Raw genomic sequence first — 22,020 nt, forward strand, 5'->3', positions numbered from 1 at the left:
CCTGCTGATCTCTTGTCTGATACTGCACTGGTCACCTGGCTACCCTCTGAATTTGAGCCCAGGTCCCTGCCTGCCAAGTTGCACTCCCGCACTGCCTCTTGGCATCCCCTGCACTTGTGGTCTGTATCTGCAACCCTACAGTCCCCTTACCTGCACCTGGCACTTACCCATCCATCCCGCCCACCCGGCACTTCTCCCCTACCCTCTCCTCTGCACGTGCACAATCTCGATGTCACTAGGCCTAGTAAAATCGTTGATTTTGTCCTCCATCTGTTTCCCCTCCCTTGCCTCGTCACGCCTTGAAATACTTGTGTATAGGCGCGTTATAAATGCCATATTATATCATATCATATATCATATTGCTTATTCAGGTGGTTTAGCTACCCAGCATGAGTTGAGCTGAAACCACCAAACACAATTAATATTACCAGTCAAACACTGCTTTATGCTAATACCGTTTGCCCCCTCCCCCCCAATACCCCTCTGTGGCCAAACCAAGTGTCTGGAACGGAAAGATTCTTCAACAGCAGGGCAAACATGTAAAGGCATCCAGTTCCACCAAATGCAAAGGGCTGCCTGCTACAAGTCAACATTTCTGGAAAGGGCGCATCCCCTGAGTGGCTTAGGGTGGTGTGGAGGATAACCGTGAATGGAAGAGCTGGCACACGTGATCCATGAACCGCACAGAGATTCGTTTCCCATGTTAGACATGTGTTTGCAATTGGGCACAACTTTGGATGTTGGTGAACAGCTGAGTTGAACAGCAGGGGTGGGAGCTTCTGTGCTGATCCCAGAAAGGGTCACTGTGAAGGACTCTGAGCCATGCCTACTGTCCCAAGGCATGGGTCTCTAAGCAGTATGTGCTTTCCGCCTGCTGGCAGTGAGTTGCTACTTTGAAATGATGCTATGTGGTGGGAGGGAGGGGTGTGAGTGTTGCTTGGTGGGGTGTGGGTGGGGGGTTAGGGTTGCAGTTTTAGTCTTTATAGAGAGGTAGCTCGTGCATTCACCCAGACCCCTGGAAAGCAACCACTTGAAGTTGTGACATGCTTTGTTCTTTGCAGACGCTGCATGCCCCATTGCGGGTGAAGGGGACCAGGCGTTTCTGAATGGAGCCCTTGGAATGTTTGCCGCAGAGGCAACATACAGCCAGATAATAGCCATTCGGCCCAGTTTCGATGGGGTATGTTTAAAAGATAACAATATTTTCTATTTAATAACTATTCAATATGTTTCCTATTACTCTGCATGTTTTCTATTTTCGATAATGATGGAATTAGGTATATGATGTGTAGCATTGATTTACAAATGATACTTTCCTTGCACTTTACCCTTTTTTTTTAAATTAATTTTTATTGATTTTTCAAGGTAACAGCATAAGTATTCCAAACTCAACCTTTAGGCAAACGCCCACAACAAATCAAACTGTGAGCCATTATTCCCTGCGTTTATTCCCCCCCCCATCCACTTCACCCAATGTCTCAGGAGATTCAGCCTGCTTATTCATGCAATGTGGCTTAGGGCAGCTTCGACCAGGATTTTATCCGCCAGTGGTTAACCGGCTATTCTAGTTTCAGATCCATTTGTTCAATGTCAGGGCCTGTTTTCGCGCTGGGTCAAGGGCACCTGAGGGCCTTAGGGCGTGTCCTCTGTTTTGCCAAACACCTCTTGAAATTGCAGCCAGTCTATTTCTATCTGGGCGATTGAACCATGTAGGGCTGCCGTGAGTCTTTCCATAAAGTATATGTCTTTGGCTATTATCACCCATTTTCTCCTCGTGGGGAGGGCGGGCCTCTTCCATGTTCTAGCGTGGGCCGCTCTGGCTGCCAACAGTAGGGAGTGTGAGAGGTCCGGTAATTTTTCCCAGTGATCATCCTTTTGCTGCAGACCAAACAGTATCAAAATTGGGTCCTGTGGGAATTCCCCCTCTCCCACCTCTTTGAGCCAGCTGAGCACTTATGACCAATAAGTTTGGACCTTCCCACATGACCACCACATGTGCCAATAGTTGGCTCTTTCCCCACATCCATGCCAGCACAGCGGGACTACGTCCGGGAACATCCTCGAAAGTGTGATCGGGTTATACTGCCATCTGGGTAGAAGTTTGATGGCATGCGTCTTGTATGGGCAGGAGATCGATGTTTTAAATGACCTACTACAGAGTCGCCCCAAGAGACCAGCCCCAATTCTACAGCCCAAATCCCTTTCCCATTTTCTTCTGAGGCTTTTGATGTTTCCCTCCGGGGGGGCTAAAAGGGTGGCATAAAGGAGTGAGATGAGCCCTTTTTAAGCACATAAAAAGTATTGGTTTGCACCAATATCCTTATTCCCATATGCATTCTTTTTTCAATGAGTCGAATAAATGGATTTTTTGTTTTGTTTTACTTCAAATAGAAAAATAAAGACCAGCTGCACTCCTTATGAGGGTTTGATAGAAACAGGCACTTAAAGCAGATGTGCATCTTCACATTACCGCACGCGCATGAGTATGCGGGGAGCACAAGCAAAACGTTATCATGGGGGAGGAACACATGCCCCGTAGTTTCAGCAGCAATGATTGGCACTTGTGTCTATTGGAAATGGGCGACCATCTCAAGAATGCATTGCTTCGCTCGAGCACCCGGCTTCAGGGAAACAGTCAATCAAGGACTCTACATGGACTGTTAAAATCGCCTCTGTTCTGGAGTTATTCCTTAAGCCGCCTCACAGTCGGCACAAGATCTGTCCACTGCCGATAAAGAAGTCCAGAATAGGGTTTTATGTCATATCATCGACAGGGATTTTTACGACAGGTGTTTTTACGAACAAATTTTGCCGAAGTTATTGAAATCTTTTCAAAATTAATTTTGAGGGGTTCCCCGCCAAGCTCCCCCTCCGCCACCTATTTTTAATAGTTCCCGACCCACAAAACCCATTAACTGCTCTTTTCCACTCCCCCTCCAAAATGTCAATGAGTTTTTTTTGTAAAAACACCCGCCGAAAAATTGTTGATGAAACGACGTTGTACCCAAAATAATGAGGCAATGTTATACATGTCTGTACGTTGGGCTTGACATGCATATGATTTTGATTAGCATTTATTTTGTGGTGCAATGTAGCCATGTGTCCTATCTAATCATTGTTTACATCGAACACAAAAAGGGATTTATGGAAATGCTGGAGCCAGCGCTTCACCCTGGCATGATGCCTCTTGGCTGGCGGGAATACTATGGATTTTCATACGGTTGGTCACCCATCACTTTTGGGTTTCTTAGTGAGTCTCCCTTAGGGCAAGGGCATAGCCAAAGGTGAGTCATGAGCTGACAGCACCCAATGAAACATGCTGCTCCTGAAAGCTAAGACCTGGTAGGGCCGAAACTTCTTCCGTGTTACGTTGGTTTCTTTCGTTTCTGTTCAGACAAGTTATGATCTAACGGTTAGGTCCGGATTGCTTCCTTTTGTGATTGGGTTGCTATTGAGTCACATATGCCTGGTTATCCTTGTTTGAAGACCCAAAGAAGACACAAAACGATGGAATGGAATCCTTCTCAGTACACATTTCCATTGGGTAAAAAAATAAGTGGCTCCCACATCTTTATCCATCAGTTGTTGGCTTTCTTCGTAACTAATATCTAATAAGAGCTGCTCATATTTTATCTGTCTGTGTTGTTCCCCTGTTGGGATTTCTTTTCAAAGTTTATCTTAAAAATATTCTTTATGATAGTTTATTAACATTGTCAGATGTTTTTACTCGTGGTGCAGTGCCCTACTTCATAAGGCTCGGAAGCGATGACTTCTCGCCTGTCCTGGGTGGATCCATGCATGCATCCATGTGGGCATGCCTGTGCCTTGGGCCGTCCTGTGTGGCCGGCTTGCTGCCCTGCTTCATTGATTTCCGTCACACACAAGTCTTTACAGCTTCCCATTCTGACTTCTTTCTTTGCAGTTGGCCGCGCGAAATTATCTGACGGCATCTCAACTGGCTGGTTACTGCTTGTATGGCGACAATTTCAATCACGCGGATAACATTCGGATGATCCTGAATGCTCTGAAGAACCAGCCCCTCTCTGTGATTCAATCATTTGCTGCAACGTTGAAAACGGTTGCCACTCAGGTAACATATGCCCCAGAAGCCTTTTATTTTAGAACCATTATCTTTCTTCACTTGTGCTTTTCTTGCTCTCAAAAAGCTGCTCTCTCTCCTCACCTGTCACCCCACGACATTGTGTCATCAGCTGGCACTCCCACATCAGTGCGTGCCAAAGATATTTCTCTTGTGAACCCTCAATCTGCATTTTCTCCTTCCCCTCTTTTTAACCATCCCTCTCATCTTTCTCGTCCTCACCATCTCACTAGCTCCCTCCCTTTCCCTGGCCCCTCTCTATCTCCAACTCACATACCCACCTCTGACCCTCCTCCAACCCTTCATTTCTCTCCATGCCTTTGAACTCGCCCCTCTCGCCATGCCTCTGAGCTCGCCCCCTGCGTTCATGCCTCTGGACTTGCCCCCTCCATCCATGCTTCTGGACTCGTCCCCTCTCTCCATGCTTTTGAACTCCCCCGCTCTCTCCATACTTCTGAACTCGCCCCCTTTGTTCATGCCTCTGGACTCGCCCCCTCGGTCCATGCCTCTGGACTCACCCACTCTCTTCATGCCTCTGAACTCACCCCCTCGGTCCATGCCTCTGTATTCCCCCCCTCTCTCTGGGCCTCTGAACTCATCCCCTCTCTCCACACCTCTGAGCTCGCCCCCTCTCTTTTATTATTATGGTATTTATTGAGTGCGGAACTAGCTTTCGGAAGCAAAGGAGCGCTTTACAGAGGTACACACCAGTACAGATACATAACAGAGCGCTTTACAGAGGTGTACAAAATTTCAGATGTATAACGGAGCACTTTTCAATGGTAACAAGAGAACAGATATACAGCGGGGTTAGGATGCAGAGGGGAACAGAGGAGGGGTCCAGCTGTACTGGGTGGCGGGGAGTAGAGGGGCGGGTGGCATTCCACTGGGAAGCTCTTGAAGGACCTGGAGGTTTGTCTGCTGGGTTTCTGCGGGGAGTACTTGACTCGGGTGACTCTCTCCATACCTCTGAAATTGCCCCCCTCTGCACGCCTCTGAACTCGCCCCCTCCATCCATGCCGCTGGACTCGCCCCCAATCTCCACGACTCTGAACTCGCTCCATCTCTCCACACCTCTAAACTCACCTCCTCTCTCCATGCCTCTGAAGTCGCTCCCTCTCTCATGCCTCTAGGCTCGCGCCCTCTCTCCATGCCTCTGGGCTCGCTCCCTCTCTCCATGCCTCTGGGCTCGCTCCCTCTCTCCCTGCCTCTGGGCTCGCTCCCTCTCTCCATGCCTCTGGGCTCGCTCCCTCTCTCCATGCCTCTGAAGTCGCTCCCTCTCTCATGCCTCTAGGCTCGCGCCCTCTCTCCATGCCTCTGGGCTCGCTCCCTCTCTCCATGCCTCTGGGCTCGCTCCCTCTCTCCCTGCCTCTGGGCTCGCTCCCTCTCTCCATGCCTCTGGGCTCGCTCCCTCTCTCCATGCCTCTGAAGTCGCTCCCTCTCTCATGCCTCTAGGCTCGCTCCCTCTCTCCATGCCTCTGGGCTCGCTCCCTCTCTCCATGCCTTTCCAGTGGTGGCTGGTAAACGTGAAAACAAGTGGAGCCCTGAATTTGAGAAGCGACTGAGGAAAAACAGGGAGCACAAAACATCCCAGTCGGGTTTGGGAAAGTGAGGGTGGGAGTGGTGTTACACCAAGAGACATTTTAAACTAATGAATCAACATTGTTTTAAGAAGAAATTGGATAAAAAGGAAAAATAAAAAAGTATTTGCAGGAATTACTGGAGGGGAAGAAGCAATATGTTTCAGCACTTCAGAAGCCAGGTCTGCCCCTGGGGTCTGCCAGGTTGCACAGCAGCATTCTACCAAAGCAAATCACGTACATGTCCATCAGAAATGTGTCTTCAATCAGAGTTCTGCTGGTTTTGCTGCTCTATGCAAGGCAATGCAACCACATGGCAGTTTCCTTCAAATGTGTATCCGGCACTACCCACAAAATCCAGGTTGCTGAATAATTTCAGGGTGTTGCTCCAATATGCCACACTGCTATCGTGCAACGGGAGTTGCAAAACAGATTCATTTGCGCACCATGCCCCTGGCTCCTCACTCACCCTATCTAGGTGCCGCCCCTGGACTACCCACCACCCCACTCCCCACACCCCTTAAACTCTCCAGTCTGCTTGCCATCATCCCCTTAACCCCCTTTCTCACTCATCTCTTCCCTCTCACCGCACCTCCTCCTCCGCTGACACCGTCTGTCCTGTCCCATTTCACTCTCCATCTATTTCTAAGAGGATGTTTCGCACTGGATTACACATGAGACGTCCTCTACATAATGCATGGTGTGCACCGTACTAATATTGTGCAGCCAAGCACAAAAACCGATGATTTCTTTGTTGTCTGCAGAAGAATGTCATACCAGTTTTCACATTGCCGAGTTGGTTGTAGCCCAACAAAACACATTGGTATTCTAATTTCTACATTGCCCTCAGAAATTTGCTATGCAGAATGTGCACTCCCCCTTGAAAAGGCCCGTGCCAAATTCTCATTGACCCCACAAGATTTCTGTGCCAATTTCAACAGTGCCCTGCCAGTGCTCCCCGTTAAAAAAAACAGTGTCATGCCACTTCAACATGCTCCTAGGCAACCTTGGCTCCTAGGCTCCTTTGGCAACTTCAACCTGCTCCTAGGCAACCTTGGCTCCTAGGCTCCTTTGGCAACTTCAACCTGCTCCTAGGCAACCTTGGCTCCTAGGCTCCTTTGGCAACTTCAACCTGCTCCTAGGCAACCTTGGCTCCTAGGCTCCTTTGGTAACTTCAACCTGCTCCTAGGCAACCTTGGCTCCTAGGCTCCTTTGGCAACTTCAACATGCTCCTAGGCAACCTTGGCTCCTAGGCTCCTTTGGCAACTTCAACCTGCTCCTAGGCAACCTTGGCTCCTAGGCTCCTTTGGCAACTTCAACCTGCTCCTAGGCAACCTTGGCTCCTAGGCTCCTTTGGCATCTTCAACATGCTCCTAGGCAACCTTGGCTCCTAGGCTCCTTTGGCAACTTCAACCTGCTCCTAGGCAACCTTGGCTCCTAGGCTCCTTTGGCAACTTCAACCTGCTCCTAGGCAACCTTGGCTCCTAGGCTCCTTTGGCAACTTCAACCTGCTCCTAGGCAACCTTGGCTCCTAGGCTCCTTTGGCATCTTCAACATGCTCCTAGGCAACCTTGGCTCCTAGGCTCCTTTGGCAACTTCAACCTGCTCCTAGGCAACCTTGGCTGCTAGGCTCCTTTGGCATACGCACATTCATGGTGGTGGCATTATATGTCAACATATGCCTTGCATATGTCATATATGGCTCTTGTATTGTGTATGAATGTTTTTATCAGGCTTTGAACCACATGATGATTCAATATTGACTGTAATAACAAACTGCATTGTCGTGTGTACTAAAGAATCAGATTGCAAACAATTACCTGCGCTGCCCTCCCTCCATGCCCTCTTCTTAGTTTTTGTATTATTTTGAAAATCGACCCACAACTAAAGCCCATAAATAATGTTGTTAAGTTGGCTCTCATGTTATGTCATGTTACTGGGATTTATACCGTGCACCCCTGCTCTTTGCATGGTCTCCAGGCGCTCTTCTGCTGGATCTGAAAGAGTCGGGGGTAGGTTACGGAAGTGGAGAGAGAGGGAAAATGCAAGATGGCGTAGTATGGTGGATATGTTCCCATTGCACGTGCTTCCTTCCAAGTCATGCAAGCTTGGTGTAAATCGTGCCAATCCCCAGATGCCCCTCTAATGGGCTCCTATACATGCAGAAATGAGAGCAGTAGCCCGGTGCATCAGGCTTCCTCCCCACCATTCATCGCTCTGGAGGCATGTGCCAAAGGATGATGGGAAGATGCTGTGTGGGAGAGAAACTGGCTGGAGAATGTGTGTGACTGATAGGAGAGTGATAACCGGGAAATCAGAGACATGGGTGGCTCGAGATACGTGAGAGTGAGACAGAGGGAGAAGGACAATACACGAGGGGTGATGTTAGCCCGCATAGCCCGGAAGCCTGGCAGAAAGGCGAGCGAAGAGAGCGGCGAGAGGGACCATTTGAAGAGAAATCTGAGGCATGCATCTTTTAGGTTGGCTACATTCCCTGGCATTACTTCACATGGGTCAAGTGGTTCCATGCAATGGAAGGCAAATGGGCCTTCAATAGTCTCCCCTCTCTCTCTCACACTTCCTTTTCTATCCCATCCATGTTCCTCTCTCTGCTACCAACCTCCACCCTCCAACCTTACTCTCTACTCCTACTCCCTCTCTCCCCTCAACACCATTACTACGTTCCCCGTCCCCTCACTTCTTCTCCTCCACTCTCCACACCACTACTACTTAGGTTTGAGATGTTAGTTTTAGGAGGGAACCGCTCCGCGCCCCCCTCACAGGTGAGTACATTGTCTCTGTGGCTGAGTGCATGACCATTGCTTGTAAGCTCTGTGCACTCGCTAGCGCTGTGCTGGGGTGTGTCCTGTAGTGGCTTGGCTTCATTGGGCTGCTGCACAGTTTGCTCTGTGTCCTATCTGCTCTTTGCTGTCTCTATCCGAGTCAGGTTGCTCGATGGCTGTTCCAACGCTAAGGCTGCTGGTCCTTGAAGTCATATGGGATAAACAGAAAGAAACTGGGCAAAACTGGGCAGTGCCGGGTAGGGTGATCGAACGTTGTACTTTTTTCAAACATTTGGGTGCTTGAAAAAGGGAAAGGGACTGGGGCCTTCCCAATTCCCACAGGCCACAATTAGAGCAGGACTGGCTCTGTGAATCTTTGTGGTAGGCCCCCCCAACCCAGCCTGAGAGGGGTTTTCAACCCCTCCTGACAGGGTGTCAATATTGCTAGTGCAATACTGCCACTAGATCTGTAATAGCTCCAGTGGAAACTGAAGTTGCCAAGTCACAAATGACTTATACTGGTTCCAGTTGCTGTCATATTGATTTTTGGACTCCTACTGCACTGATATGTAGAATATTCTGCTTGATTCCAATTTGACATTGGCACTGGTTTTTGGTGGCTAATGGTGTCTATTGCATTACCTTAGTATTTTTGCTTAACCAATGTTAGGAGGAGTCCACCAGCCCTAGAGTTAATCACCAGCATCAATTCCCCAAATCTAGGCACAAGGGATCAAGACTAGCTCTTAAGATGTCAAACGCTAGGTGAATGTGTAGCTGTAGATACAGGCAAGTCATTTGCAGTCAGTCGGGAGCGTTCTGTGGCGGATCTTGAAGGACTTGCATCTTGGCCGGTTCTTTTGTTTCATCGGCAAAGAGCACAAAGTCTAATCTCAGTCTGGTAGAGGAAGGCCTAATAGAGCTCGTACCAGGACAGTTCTTTTTTGTAGCAACTGTGTTGGCAAGTTGCAGGTTCAGGCACGGCCTTCTCATGGACAGTCATTGGGCTGCTGTCTTCCTTCGTACTGCAGGACTCACCTATCAGCAGTAGTTCTGCACTTGTGGGGACCGCCGCATTCCATTTTAACAGGCTTCTTCCTGGGATTTCCCTTTGCTGGAGGCACATCCAACATGCAATAATCCCAAGCAGCCTGTGAGAAATCCTCCCGGCATGTGAACGTTTCATCCGGCCAATTTCTTCCAATCAGAGCAGTGTGGACATTCCACCCTCCTGATTGGCTGTAATGATTGCATGCTAGGCATGATTACCACCAGTCAAGGAAACAGTAGAGCATGGCAGATTGCCCACACATCCTGCCATCTCCTTCTGAGGTTCAATGGGTGGCATTTCCACCCATCAATGTACTCATGATAGAGGTGGGGCGGAGGGGGGGTGGGTCCACCCCTGCTGGCACTGTAACAGTTCTGTGCCTATCTGAAAGACGTCAGTTCCCGAAGCTCAAAATCTCATAACTTTAAGGAATGTTACATTGTCACAAACCGAAAAACAACATGCACAATTGCCTTCGCCCCTAGCACAGCATCCTATTGTCCAGGGTTTCATAGTTGGGTTCAGCTGAGTCTGCCTGAAAACCAACTGGCTCTGTCACTGGCTCAACATTTCCTCCACTTATCGGCATGTCACACCCCTGCCTGGGATGCCTTATTCTTCCTTCACCCCATACCTGTTACCACAAACAGGCTTACAGTAACACCTCCATTGTTTTCCTTTTATCGCAGAACGGAGTCTTACACCTGGAAAATGTCGAGGTCGTGGATGAGCTGTTGCAATTCGCATTCCAAGTCAGTGGCATGTTCTCTACTTTCACAGCAGCCGATTGGAGTGGATTCTTAGACGATGTGAACCTCCTGCTTCCAAGGATTAATGCCACCTACCTGGCACTCATCCCTTCAAACATCCCCTGCAACATTTTCCAAATCATGTAAGCAAGGAAGTGATTAGTTTCATTTCATTTTTCTGCATTCTCTGGGGGTACTAAGTCTTTAGGTAAGAAAATACTTTATTGTGGAACAAAGGTTCCCATTAATTAGGGGACCAGATTTCCAAAACAAAAAACTGGGGCATGTTGATGACATAGGCGCTCGTGTTCCTTAAAAGTCTAATTTGGTGGCGGACAGCTGTTACGTTTGCACAGCCCTGGAAACCCTGCAGCCACATTTTCGTCATTTGCACTGCGGGGTGCAAATGTAAAGGGCAAAAGGTGGTGTACATGCGTCTACACTGCCTATCACCCTTCACATTTGCACTCCACAGTGCCATGTGAGTGAACGCTGCCAGGCTAGCTGGCATACCCAGCAGCATTCACTTTTGTGAGCGCCTCTAGTAGGAGCTCACATTTACATTTAAACCCTCCCACATGCGAGCATGTCTTCGAGGTTTTCATTTTAATTGTGAACACAGCTTACCATCCAAGCATGGTAAGCAGTGTTCACAAATACAATTAAACCTTGCCCAATATGCAAGCATGTCGCGGAGTGTTTAATTGTAATTGTACATGCTCTCTGCCATGCTTGCATGGGAAGGAGTGTGTACAATGGATCCATATGGGGTCTGCCTCCTTTATGCTGGTGCACCTCAGACCGAATCTCAGATTCCAGGAGACTAGCCCACTGGCTCCCTCTCCAGGAAACCCCTGCGATCGCTCATCTTGCCTCAACAACCAGGCTCCCGCTTACCTAGTCCAGAAGGTCAAGAAATACTTACCAGCCAGACCACTAAGATCCTCCCACAGCCACCTTTTCCTGACCCCAAGATTCAGAACGAAACGAGTCAGGGGTGCAAGCTTCCCGACTATGGCAGCTACACTCTGCAACAAGTTGCCATTTATTCCACGATCGAAGACCTCCTACCAGCTTTTCAGAAAACAACTAAAGACACACCTGTTTAGCTAAATTTGTCTCTTACGTACCCACTACTTTTACTTGTCCTTTAACCCTGACTGTAACTAGCGCCAAGTTGCCTTAGGGCTTGGTGCCCTGCTATAAGTGAAATAATAAATAAATAAAGCAGGCGAACCCCATAGGGATCTCCAGCATTTGCACCGTCAGGAAACGCCATGCATTCACAAATGCTGGAGCATTTGTATGGTGAAGAGTAAGGGAGGCGGCGTAAAACGCAAGTGCATTCCACCCCTCCTCTCCACCATATGAATGATTGACAATGAGCCGTGGCGTGAATATAAGGCTTTAAAGCCTTAATCGAGGCTTTTACGCCTTGTATTCATGTTACAGCTCTATTAAACATGAGCCCCTGAAAGCAGGATTACAATTTGGGACCAACCATTGAAGTAGAAGACTAAAATGTATCTTTGTATCCTGACTATGCACACACACTTGTCATGAGGTGGTACTCAGACACTGGCAATTCTGCCAAAGTTACCTTCCTCAGTTCCCCGATGTGAGACAACACTGGGGACTGAGAGGGTGTAGGTATGTAGACAGCACAGCCCCCCACACATTTGTCAACATAAATCTCTAGTGGATACATGCCATCATGTACCACTGCAATGTATAGACGCTTGCCCAGTCCTGTTTGTTCATTGTATTATGGGATTTTTTTTATATTAGTAATCCAGGATAACTATTACCAGAATGCAACGAAAAAACAGGACTGGAAAAGCATTTTCTGATTAGAAAGGGGCACATTGGTGTGTATATATATGGTTGTGAACAAGCGGTGAGATTTGCCGCGAAACGTGTTAACGCCCGAAAATGCACACTTTTTTGCACTATGGGAGTGCCATATTTTGATGGCCTGTAATTTTAACTTTTACATTTTGCTTGCTGAGTTGTAAGGATCCAAATAAAGAAAACTTTTTTCTACCAATTGACATTTTGGCATCCGGATGTTTTATTGACCAAAACGACCGTGAAGAGTGCCACTCACTTTGCCTGATGGAAATCAGTGCCCCAAAGATATATATATATATATATATATACTTCAGAGTAGATACGATATTGTAAGTAGTTTATATTATGTGTTAGGAAATAATTTGCACTCAGCCAATAGTGAAACTTCAAACCAACCTGTACCCTCTCTTACAACAGGTGATTGAAAAAACCCCCATCACTGGGCCCATTTGCGTCAGCACTGGGGTATGCATTTACCCTTAAAGAAACAGCTAACAGTCATCTCTGCTAGTACACCTGGCAGGAACACTCACCTGCACCAATCTACACAACTTGTGAAGCCCTTCTGTGCCCAAGGGTACACTCCTCTCAGAGCGCTGTATAAGAAACTCTAACACCTATTCCTCACACCTGCAATGTCCTCCCAGGGCTGGTGCAAGGATGCATGCTGCTCCAAACACAGTTCCATTTGGCGCTCCGGGTGCCCCGCTGTGGGTGGCTCTCTAGGCCTTGCTACAGCAGGTGAACTGGGGTCTCCTATGGCGAGGAAGAGGTAGGGAGTTGTGGGGAAGAGTGCACTTTTGAGTTGTGGGGTTAACTTTCATTTTCTTAAGGGCCACCTCGGGGGCCCTGTGCAGTGTACGGCGATGTCCTGTGTTTCATGGTGTCTAGTTGTATGCTATAATCTGCATGTATGTGGGACAGTCTCTGAAAAGAACACAGGGAGGGGGGAAATGATTCATTAACTAGAAAGCAGGCTGCCATGAATGCATACTAGGTAGTTGTGTGGTTTGCAACCGGTTTCCCTACGTTGCTGGAAAATAGAGTATAGGCTGCAGGAAAACGTGCATTGTAACTATGTTCTCCTGTTCTCTCCCTGTCACTCATCTGGGAACAGAATGTCTGCCTTGGGCCAGAGCTACCAATACATGTCTGATGGGAGCCGAAGCGATGTGTACCGGTTTGCCAAGTCCTATCTCACACAACGACTCACACCAGCAGGTAAAATCCTCCAGTGTGATGGTTGGTGTGAAAGCTCAATTCAGAGGTGAAATCTCTTGCATGCTAAGTGACATCCTTCCGTAGCTCTACCCCTCAAAGAGAGGGGTTCAAAAGCAGGAAAGCAACTTTTTACCTAACACACGAAAGTTCAGCGGTTCACTGTGATTTTACTGCAGAAATAACAGTGACGTACAATTACAAAGCTTAATAAATATTGCAACAAAAAATATCGACATGCCTTTTACATTGACCTTTGTAAAAAATTCCTTTTTTCGGGATGGATCCCTGAGACCCCCTTACCTCTCCTCCTACTTCACTCTCCTTGACTCCCTGCCATTATCCCAATTTTGATGTAAATCTGTTTTTGTATTTTACACCTAAACTCCACCCCTAACATTACATTTTCCTGTCTTTATTTGGGTATTGTTTCTGCTGGTAGGTATTTTTTACCCACTCTATTATTTCTTGCACTATTTTTTCATCTTTGTAAATTAATTCTTTATTATCTTGTAATATTATCACTGGATACCAAGTTCCGTTCACCAAGTTTGCCCACCAAATGATCTGACCACCAACCAACACTCACACCAAATGTGCTGAAGTTTACCTGAATGTTTTCATGTACAAAAAAAGAGGTTGAAAAAAGGTGCTTTTTGGCAACGCGTTTTGCACAGATCCTCACAAACATGAGGATGCATGTGTCGACATTGTCCATTTAGATTTTCAAGACTTTACGCACAAATCCAGTCTCTAAGTGGCATCGGTGCACGCCACATAAATTCATAGAATTGAACCAGCCAAACTTGAGGGTATGACATGTTTGTGAAATTATATGTATTGGTATATGTATACATGCGCATTAGGAGCGTTATATGAACCATAAACCCTTTCGTGCATGTACACATAGGCATAACAATCCACACAATCAACACACCATGACCAATAATACACTCAGAATAATGCGCTAGGAATACCTCATGCATAATACTATTCAGCATTGACAGCCATGGACAGCAAATGCTACATATAAACAGGGGTCAAGTCCTAAAAGTTAAAGTGGGGGGACTCAACAACCGCAATCGGATGTGACGTTGCCAGAAATTAGCATGTTAAGGTGAAATATGCATATTTCATTAAATTGGCTTTGCATAATCACCCAAATTGCACAGGACGAATGGCATTTGTCTTTCATAAAATCAACACACACAAAACCAAGAGAGGATATTTTCTTCTAATAGTGTTTTTGAAAACGTTAAAAGGTGTGTTTTTTTTAAACACCAAGAACCAATACACATTTTTTCCTGGGACTTGCAGAACCGAAAGGGGACATTTAACCTGCACAGACTCCACATGGAATAACAAGGAGCTCAGTAGCCAAATATAACACCTACATGCCACATACCCATAATGTGAGGGGCCTACTGGCGCAACACAATTGAGAACACTAGGCCCAGATAGTACTCACAATCACTACACCCACACAGCATGACCTCCGGAATGCATGGAATCACATTCAAGAATGAACAATGAAACACTAGAAACTATGGGAATGCCAAAGTTAAGGTATAAACAGTCATTCAAAAGGTAACAAAATGCACAGTTTACAAAGGTTGGGAATGCCAAAGGGAAGGTACAAACATTAATTGAAAGGGTAAAGCAATGTACAATTTACAAAGGTTGGGAATGCCAAAGGGAAAGTACAAAAATGAATTCAAAAGGCAACAACATGCGCAGTTTACAGAGGTTGGGAATGCCAAAGGGAAGGTACACACAATCATTCAAGAAGGTAACACAAGGCACAGTTAATAAAGGTTGGGAATGCCAAAGGGAAGGTACAAACATTCATTCAAAGGATAACAAAATGCACAGTTTACAAAGGTTGGGAATGCCATAGGGAAGGTACAAACATTAATTGAAAGGGTAAAGCAATGTACAATTTACAAAGTTGGGAATGCTAAAGGGAAAGTACAAAAATGAATTCAAAAGGCAACAACATGCGCAGTTTACAGAGGTTGGGAATGCCAAAGGGAAGGTACACACAATCATTCAAGAAGGTAACACAAGGCACAGTTAATAAAGGTTGGGAATGCCAAAGGGAAGGTACAAACATTCATTCAAAATGTAACAAAATGCACAGTTTACAAAGGTTGGGAATGCCAAAGTTAAGGTATGAACAAATTCAAAAGGTAACAAAATGCAAAGTTTACAAGGGTTGGGAATGCCAAAGCTAAGGTACAAACATTCAGACGGTATGTAAATGCACAGTTTATAAAGGTTGGGAATGCCAATCTTATAGTGCACTGAGTGCATATAAAGTATTTCCCTCATAGTCCATCACACTACAAATCTTACCTTAACTCGTACTACATCACTACTTCCCAGTGCTCCCCTTAAATATTAGCCACCTCGCATCCATGCTATAGCTGAAGTGAATCTTATGAAACTCAACTTTAGAACACCTATCACACCACCCCTAGAGGCTTTATCCAGTGTTGTTACTCTGTTTAGAGCACACGCACAGACTATATTTTGCTTGTTTTTGCAAGACCTCACGGAACTGACAATGCATGTGACCTCAGACACTACTCCGTGACCTCTGCACGAGCGTGGCAGCAACACATTTAGGAAGGCTGATGTGACTGGTGCAGCAAAAGGAGGAACCCAGTCTACCTCACAAAAAAAGGTGGCTTTTACTGGCTGAAGAAGAAGGGACTCCATCATATAGAACATATCATTTTAAATGGTCGGCCACTAACAAAGTGTTCTATTTCCAACTCATTGTGCGGAGTGTCACTATAGACCATTCAGGCTTCATTCTCATCTTGAGGCCACTCTTAACCTTTCAGTTTACAACAGCCACATTTCTCATGGCTATCCATCTACAAATGCTTGCATTCAGCAAAGACTGCAAAGGTTCCTGCTAAGGTGCAGTATTAGAAAGCTTATTATGGATGTGCCCCCCCTCCCTTCATCAGGGATGACCTGACCGGGTTCCTGCTCTCCTTTGGTCTTCTCCACCCCCTCTCCACAGGTTTGAATGCTCCATGAACTATGAATGACCTCATGTCTGTTGCCTGCGCCCTTTTGACTCTGTGCTCCCTCCCTCCCTCATTTTCCTCTGGTGGCACTACAAAGCATTCTGCCATGCAAGTCAACAATAAATAAGTCTGATAATTGTTACCCCCTGCTTGTGGGAAAGGTCAGTGGGGGCTTATTGTTACCTCCAGTTCATGAGTACCTGTTTGAGCTTTGCAGGAGTAAATCGCCTTGGGGTTTTTCAAGGTTGACAAAGCACCTAAAGGGGCAGAGATGGCCGAGAGTTGGTATATGTAGCATCAGTGGAAGTGCTTGAGCTCAGTCCAGTAGGGAAACCTCAACGGGCAGAATCATATTTGCCATGAATGTGGGTGAGAGCAAGACTGCCAGGTCCAACCCCCAAATAGGGCCTGCCTTGTAGAGAAGCCCACAACTGGCAAACCGACACTCTACCACTGCCCCCTGACTCCGCTAAGTGCTGTGTAAATGGCAGACAGGGTGTCTTATGTGCATAACATAATATACAGCAAACTACTTTTTTGGGAAATAAGATCAGAGAAACTCCACCCACTGCAGAACTTATGTAGACCCTGGAATTGTCCTGTTGTAACTCACAAAGCTAAGCAATCCTACCACCTTTTCCAAAGGATTTTGTAGCCTTTTAATGAAAGCATATTCAATATTTATATTCACATATTCACCATTGAAAGCCTAATGTTTCCTTTGACCAAATGCATCGTGTGGTCAGCACTATCAATTCCAGGTGATTCCCGCATTCCTGGCATCTTTACACATATGAATGTATGCATTTTGCCACTGCTCGCGATGTCAAAGCCAGGCAATAACATTTGATAAGCATCCACAGCAAGAATATGCCCCACTGTCCAAGTCATACACTATCCCAAACTCGAGGAAATATGTAATAACCCCTTTCAAGGAATAGCTACAAAGCACAAAGGGAAACAGACGGCTAAACTATGAGTGTGGGACATATTTCTCTTCGATTAAAGAAGAGGATTACATGTGCAAGAGCCAAGTATTGGAAAATCAACAGTGAATAAGGCTCATACAAGATGGAGTGAGCAAGTCTCTAAAGGTCAAGGGAGCAATAACACCTGGTATAATTGAATCAAATAGCAGTAAATAGGAGGACGAAATGGACACATTTGCAGTCTCCTCAAACATGATGCAGAAGTTGAAAACAAGGGCTATTGAATAAGCTGTGATTGAAAATAGTGATGTGTTCATACTCCCATGAGTGTCCCAGAACTGAGAGCAACTGCAAGGTCAACTACAGACAGGAATCTTTGGCTTATGGTCAAGCTGATGAGTGATAATGGACTAATTGGGAAAGTGGGCTAGTTCTGCTAGCCAAGCAGAAAGTCCATAGTTGGGTGGAAATGCCAACCAATCAGTGGGTCTATAAGGCAACCTGCTATAGAATGTTGCATAGACCAATCCGCTGCCATTTTGTCTGCTATAATCAGAATTATACAAATTTAGAGGTAGTCCAAGGCATTTTTTACAGACAAGAGAGAGCCAATGAAGTACTAGCCCGTATACATTCCATAAGTAGACATGTTCCCCTAACCAGTACCTCCCACCAATAGGTTTTACAATTTGCCACGTAGGATGACATTATAGATGATGCATATTGTGGGTATAAGACCTCTGTGTAATCATGTTTGTGTGTGTGTGCAAGCATCAGTCTGATGTCTGCCAGCGTACCCTGCTTTATTAAATTGAGAATAAGTAGTATGTTGCCATATTCTTTGAGTCTTTCCAGTTATTTGGTCTGAGATCTTTATTGGTAATTCCATCTAGCACAAGAGACGCTTCAAGGTGCTAGAGCACAGCATAATTAAGTCTTCCATTGGACACCTCCTGCCCATATGAGGACTGCCACTTCTATTTAAGAAAACTGTTCCCTTTGTTGATTGTACATCCAGAAGTCTTTTATTTACATGTATTCAGAGCTTGTAAACAAGGCTAACACTCTGTTTTTGCTTTGCCCACAGGAGTCACATGCACGGGAAAGACAAGCAGCAGTGCAGATTGGATAGTAGGGAACTTTGGTCTATTCAGCGCACTGTGCACCTATACCGATTTCACTACGCTGGATCCCAACTTCAATGCTGTACGTACATCACATTTTAAACTAAGAGGTTTCCTAGAACATATACATCTCTGAATCTTTAGGAACACACCTAAAACATAATCGGTTATACGAGAGGGCCTTCGGGTTGCCAACTGGAGGATTTTTAAAGCTATCTCATTCAGTGCCTTGAAATTAAGGAGTCTGTGCAAACAATGTCATTGGCATGTACAGCTCTTGGAGGGGTGCTGGGAATACTGTATTTTGTCCTCGAGAGTGTACCATGCCCTGTGTTAGCATGCTGAATTCAATGGTCTCTCTGCAGAAATAGGATCAAACCCTTTGCCCTGATTGTCAATGAGGTGTTACTCGTAGCTCTGAGCAAAGGGAGAAAAGTGAGTTAGCTTCCACTGGTTAGGATCTCACGCACAGAGGGAAAAGTGTGCACATGTGTCATGCTCGAGATTCAGCACACTACCCCATTTCTGCAGTTTGGTCTCTAGATCTTATCTCCAAAGGGGCGGGCAGATTTGTTTTGTATGTCAACATTTAATCTCTATTCAGACGAGTAAATACAAGTCTTAGCCTTACCTTAAGTACTACCAAGTCAGCCCTGTGCAATTGACTCCAGAAAGCAAGAACAGGATATAGTGTAGGCGAGAGCATCAGTGGATTCAGTGCTATCATCAGCGACCAATGGATAAGAGCTTGGTCACAGAGTTAAGTGGTGGCCTTGGAAAAATACTGGATGGAAATGTGGCTCCCATGTCCTGGGAAGAATGCTAAAATGACCACCACTTGAAGTAGTGGTTTCCGCAGAAGACTACTGGATAGGAGCTTGACCACCACTGGATTCTATGGGTTCATCAGAAGTCTACTGGATGAAAGCTTGCCCACCACTGGATTTGGTGGTTTCATAAGAAGACTACTGGATTGAAGCTTGGTCACTGGGTTCACTGGCGTACTGGGAAGAATACTGGATGAGATCAGAATTTGGCCACAACTGTGTTCGCTGGTTTGCTCAGAACACTACTGGACAACAGCTTGGCCACCACTGGCTTCAGTGGTTTCTGAAGAAGGCTACTGGAGAAGAGGTTGGCCACCCACTGGGTTCACTGGAATCTCGGGAGAAATACTAGATGAGAACCTGGCCACCGCTGGATTCAGTGGTACTCTGGGAAGATAGTAGATGAGAGCCTGGCAAACATTGGGTTAAGAGGTGTCCTCAGAAGACTACTACATGAAAGCTTGGCCACCACTGAATTGGCGCTAACATGCCCAGACAGTCCAAGCCTGTAGATTGAGATGAATGCATTGATTTATATGTAGCACTTTGTTTCCTGTTTTGCAACTCTTTGAATGGCTCAGGTCACTGTTACTCTGAAGGGCCAATGGCTGTGCCAGCCCTGCTGCGAGTCCAACCTGTCCTTTGGAGGTTGAACAACAATTTCGTCAATGATCTTAGGTGCAGCATTTTGTCTCCCTTACAATCATTTCAGACAGTGCGCTCTTCTGCTACAACATGTGTCAAAAAAACCATCTGCACCCTTTTGAATGATTGCGAATAACTCATTATGTGGTCTAGGTGGGAGAATGTTGGGAGCACAAGTTATTGATGTATTGTGCCTTTAATGGAAATTCCTTTTTGTTAATTCTGAAAATGCAAAAGTCACTTTCCTGTACCCATCAAGGAGCTAAACAAAGTGTAGATGTGTGAATAACGGGGCGCCTTTAAATATTGTTACGTATTTAGATTTTCACAAGCTGCTGGCTGGCATGTGCTCATTGACTGCAGCAGCAGAACACTTCTGCAGACCTATGGGGTATTTAGAACCTTAGTTATTGATTTAGCGGTCTGTCTACTGTTGCTGTTATGGGGCCTGTCAACCCAAATCAGTGCCTAGAACTCTGCTTGGAATGGAGCGGTGAGGCTTTGCCGACTGCCAAGCTTTCCGTACAGCTGAGCATCACTTTCTGGACCGCTTCCTGCAGGTGGGTCAGTGACCTCTTGATGCTTCCTTTAAGAGGAGATAGGGCAGCACCCCATGAGAGGAGCCTCAGCTGCTTTCGCTTGGCTGTGAATGAATCCCTCTGCCAAGGTTTTCCTGTACATAAAGGAAGGGGTGTAGCATGGCTCCCGGGGTCTACTGCTGCATGCATGCATTGGGCCCTCGAACTGGAATATTTGCGGCACTTAGTCCCGTCTGGAAACAAGTGGACGAAACGAGGACTGTCAACCAGAAGCTTATTTATATGGGATGTTTCCACCTAAGATACGGGCTTCCTCCATTTTAGGTACATGACGAGCCATTGGGCTAATCCGCCCATTGGATTGCCGTGCTCCCACTTTCAGTGATCAACGCTTCACAGAGACGCCTGTCAACCTCTTTCTCTATTGTCCTAAATATGTCGATCTCAGAAGAGAGACGGTTGATCCTAGCCCGTAGACGCACCACACCGTTAAAGGATCACTTAGGGTTGCTTCGCCAGTCATTTGTGAATCGGCAGATGAGGTACTGCAGTTTGGGCGTTACCCAATTTTAACGTGGGCTTGGTTTAAAAGTTAAAAGAGGTTTAAAGGTTCTAGGCGGTTGGATGATTGTGAGGTGGTGTGTGCAGAGTTTAATAATGAGTATACGGAATCCATGTGTATACGTTTGAGTTGTTTTTAAATGAGAATGTTCTATTGGCTTAAATTACTGTTTCATGCAATGACACCATATATTGCTTCTACTCGCTGTGCTTTCAAAGGTAATGCAGGTTGTCCTTCCTCTTTTGCATGCATTACTCTTGGTTGCAGAATATATTTTATTATTTCACAGTCAACGGCAGCGCATAAAATGATTGATGAGGATGACTAGGACACAAAGGCATAGCATAATGAACTTTCAAAGTCCAATGGCGACCCAGTGGGTTCTACAGGACACCGATGGGACTGAACATGGGCATACATCTGGCTGCACTCAACACAAAGGTGCGCACTCACTGTGTATTTGCAATATGCAAATGCTATGACACGATCAATTTCGCGTCAGTCAGTTTAGTGCAGAAGTGAGCCTACCTGCACATGTGCGCAACACGCACAGAGAGCCTGCGGGCAGAGGTTGCCATTTGGAGCTGAGGGGCTGATTATCCATCCCCTGTGGACTGTGCAGAGGGCGGACCATGCCCATCTATGCCAAGAGACATTGGGCTGATACCCTTTCCTTCAAGTCCCTTCTCAATATGCCACCAGGAATGGCAGCAACGTAAGAGGCAATGCCATGGACCGCTGGAAATATGGACCCAAAGCTGAATGCATGCAAGCCCTGGCCATTTCGGTTTCGGATCAAGGAGGCCCCGCCTCATAACTCAATCAGGTGTTGCCATGCCAACAAGAAAGAATATGCAGAAGCTTTTACTATTGACAAGCAACACAATGCTCGATTATTTGACCATTGCTACAAACTCTAATTTGCTCACCATAGATTTGATGAAATAAATAACCCATGATTATGCTGAACGCCAATATTGGTGTGAAAGCTTTAATGTACAAAACCTGTATTTAATAAAAAC

General features: G+C 46.1%; 1 protein-coding gene across 2 annotated transcripts in view; it reads left to right on the forward strand.

Annotated features, from left to right (window-relative positions):
* LOC138569361 (uncharacterized) overlaps positions 1-22,020 on the forward strand; it is a 309,424-nt gene that overhangs the window by 235,636 nt on the left and 51,768 nt on the right. For both annotated transcript variants that reach the window (XM_069647278.1, XM_069647279.1), the window contains exons 41-45: positions 1,062-1,180; positions 3,923-4,090; positions 10,203-10,405; positions 13,231-13,334; positions 18,389-18,507. In XM_069647278.1, coding sequence (XP_069503379.1) covers positions 1,062-1,180; positions 3,923-4,090; positions 10,203-10,405; positions 13,231-13,334; positions 18,389-18,507 — 713 coding nt within the window. The remainder of the gene's footprint in view (positions 1-1,061; positions 1,181-3,922; positions 4,091-10,202; positions 10,406-13,230; positions 13,335-18,388; positions 18,508-22,020) is intronic.

This window comes from Ambystoma mexicanum, chromosome 2q (genome assembly GCF_040938575.1).
Source record: "Ambystoma mexicanum isolate Mex_15411 chromosome 2q, UKY_AmexF1_1, whole genome shotgun sequence".
In the NCBI taxonomy this organism is placed as follows: Eukaryota; Metazoa; Chordata; class Amphibia; order Caudata; family Ambystomatidae; genus Ambystoma; species Ambystoma mexicanum.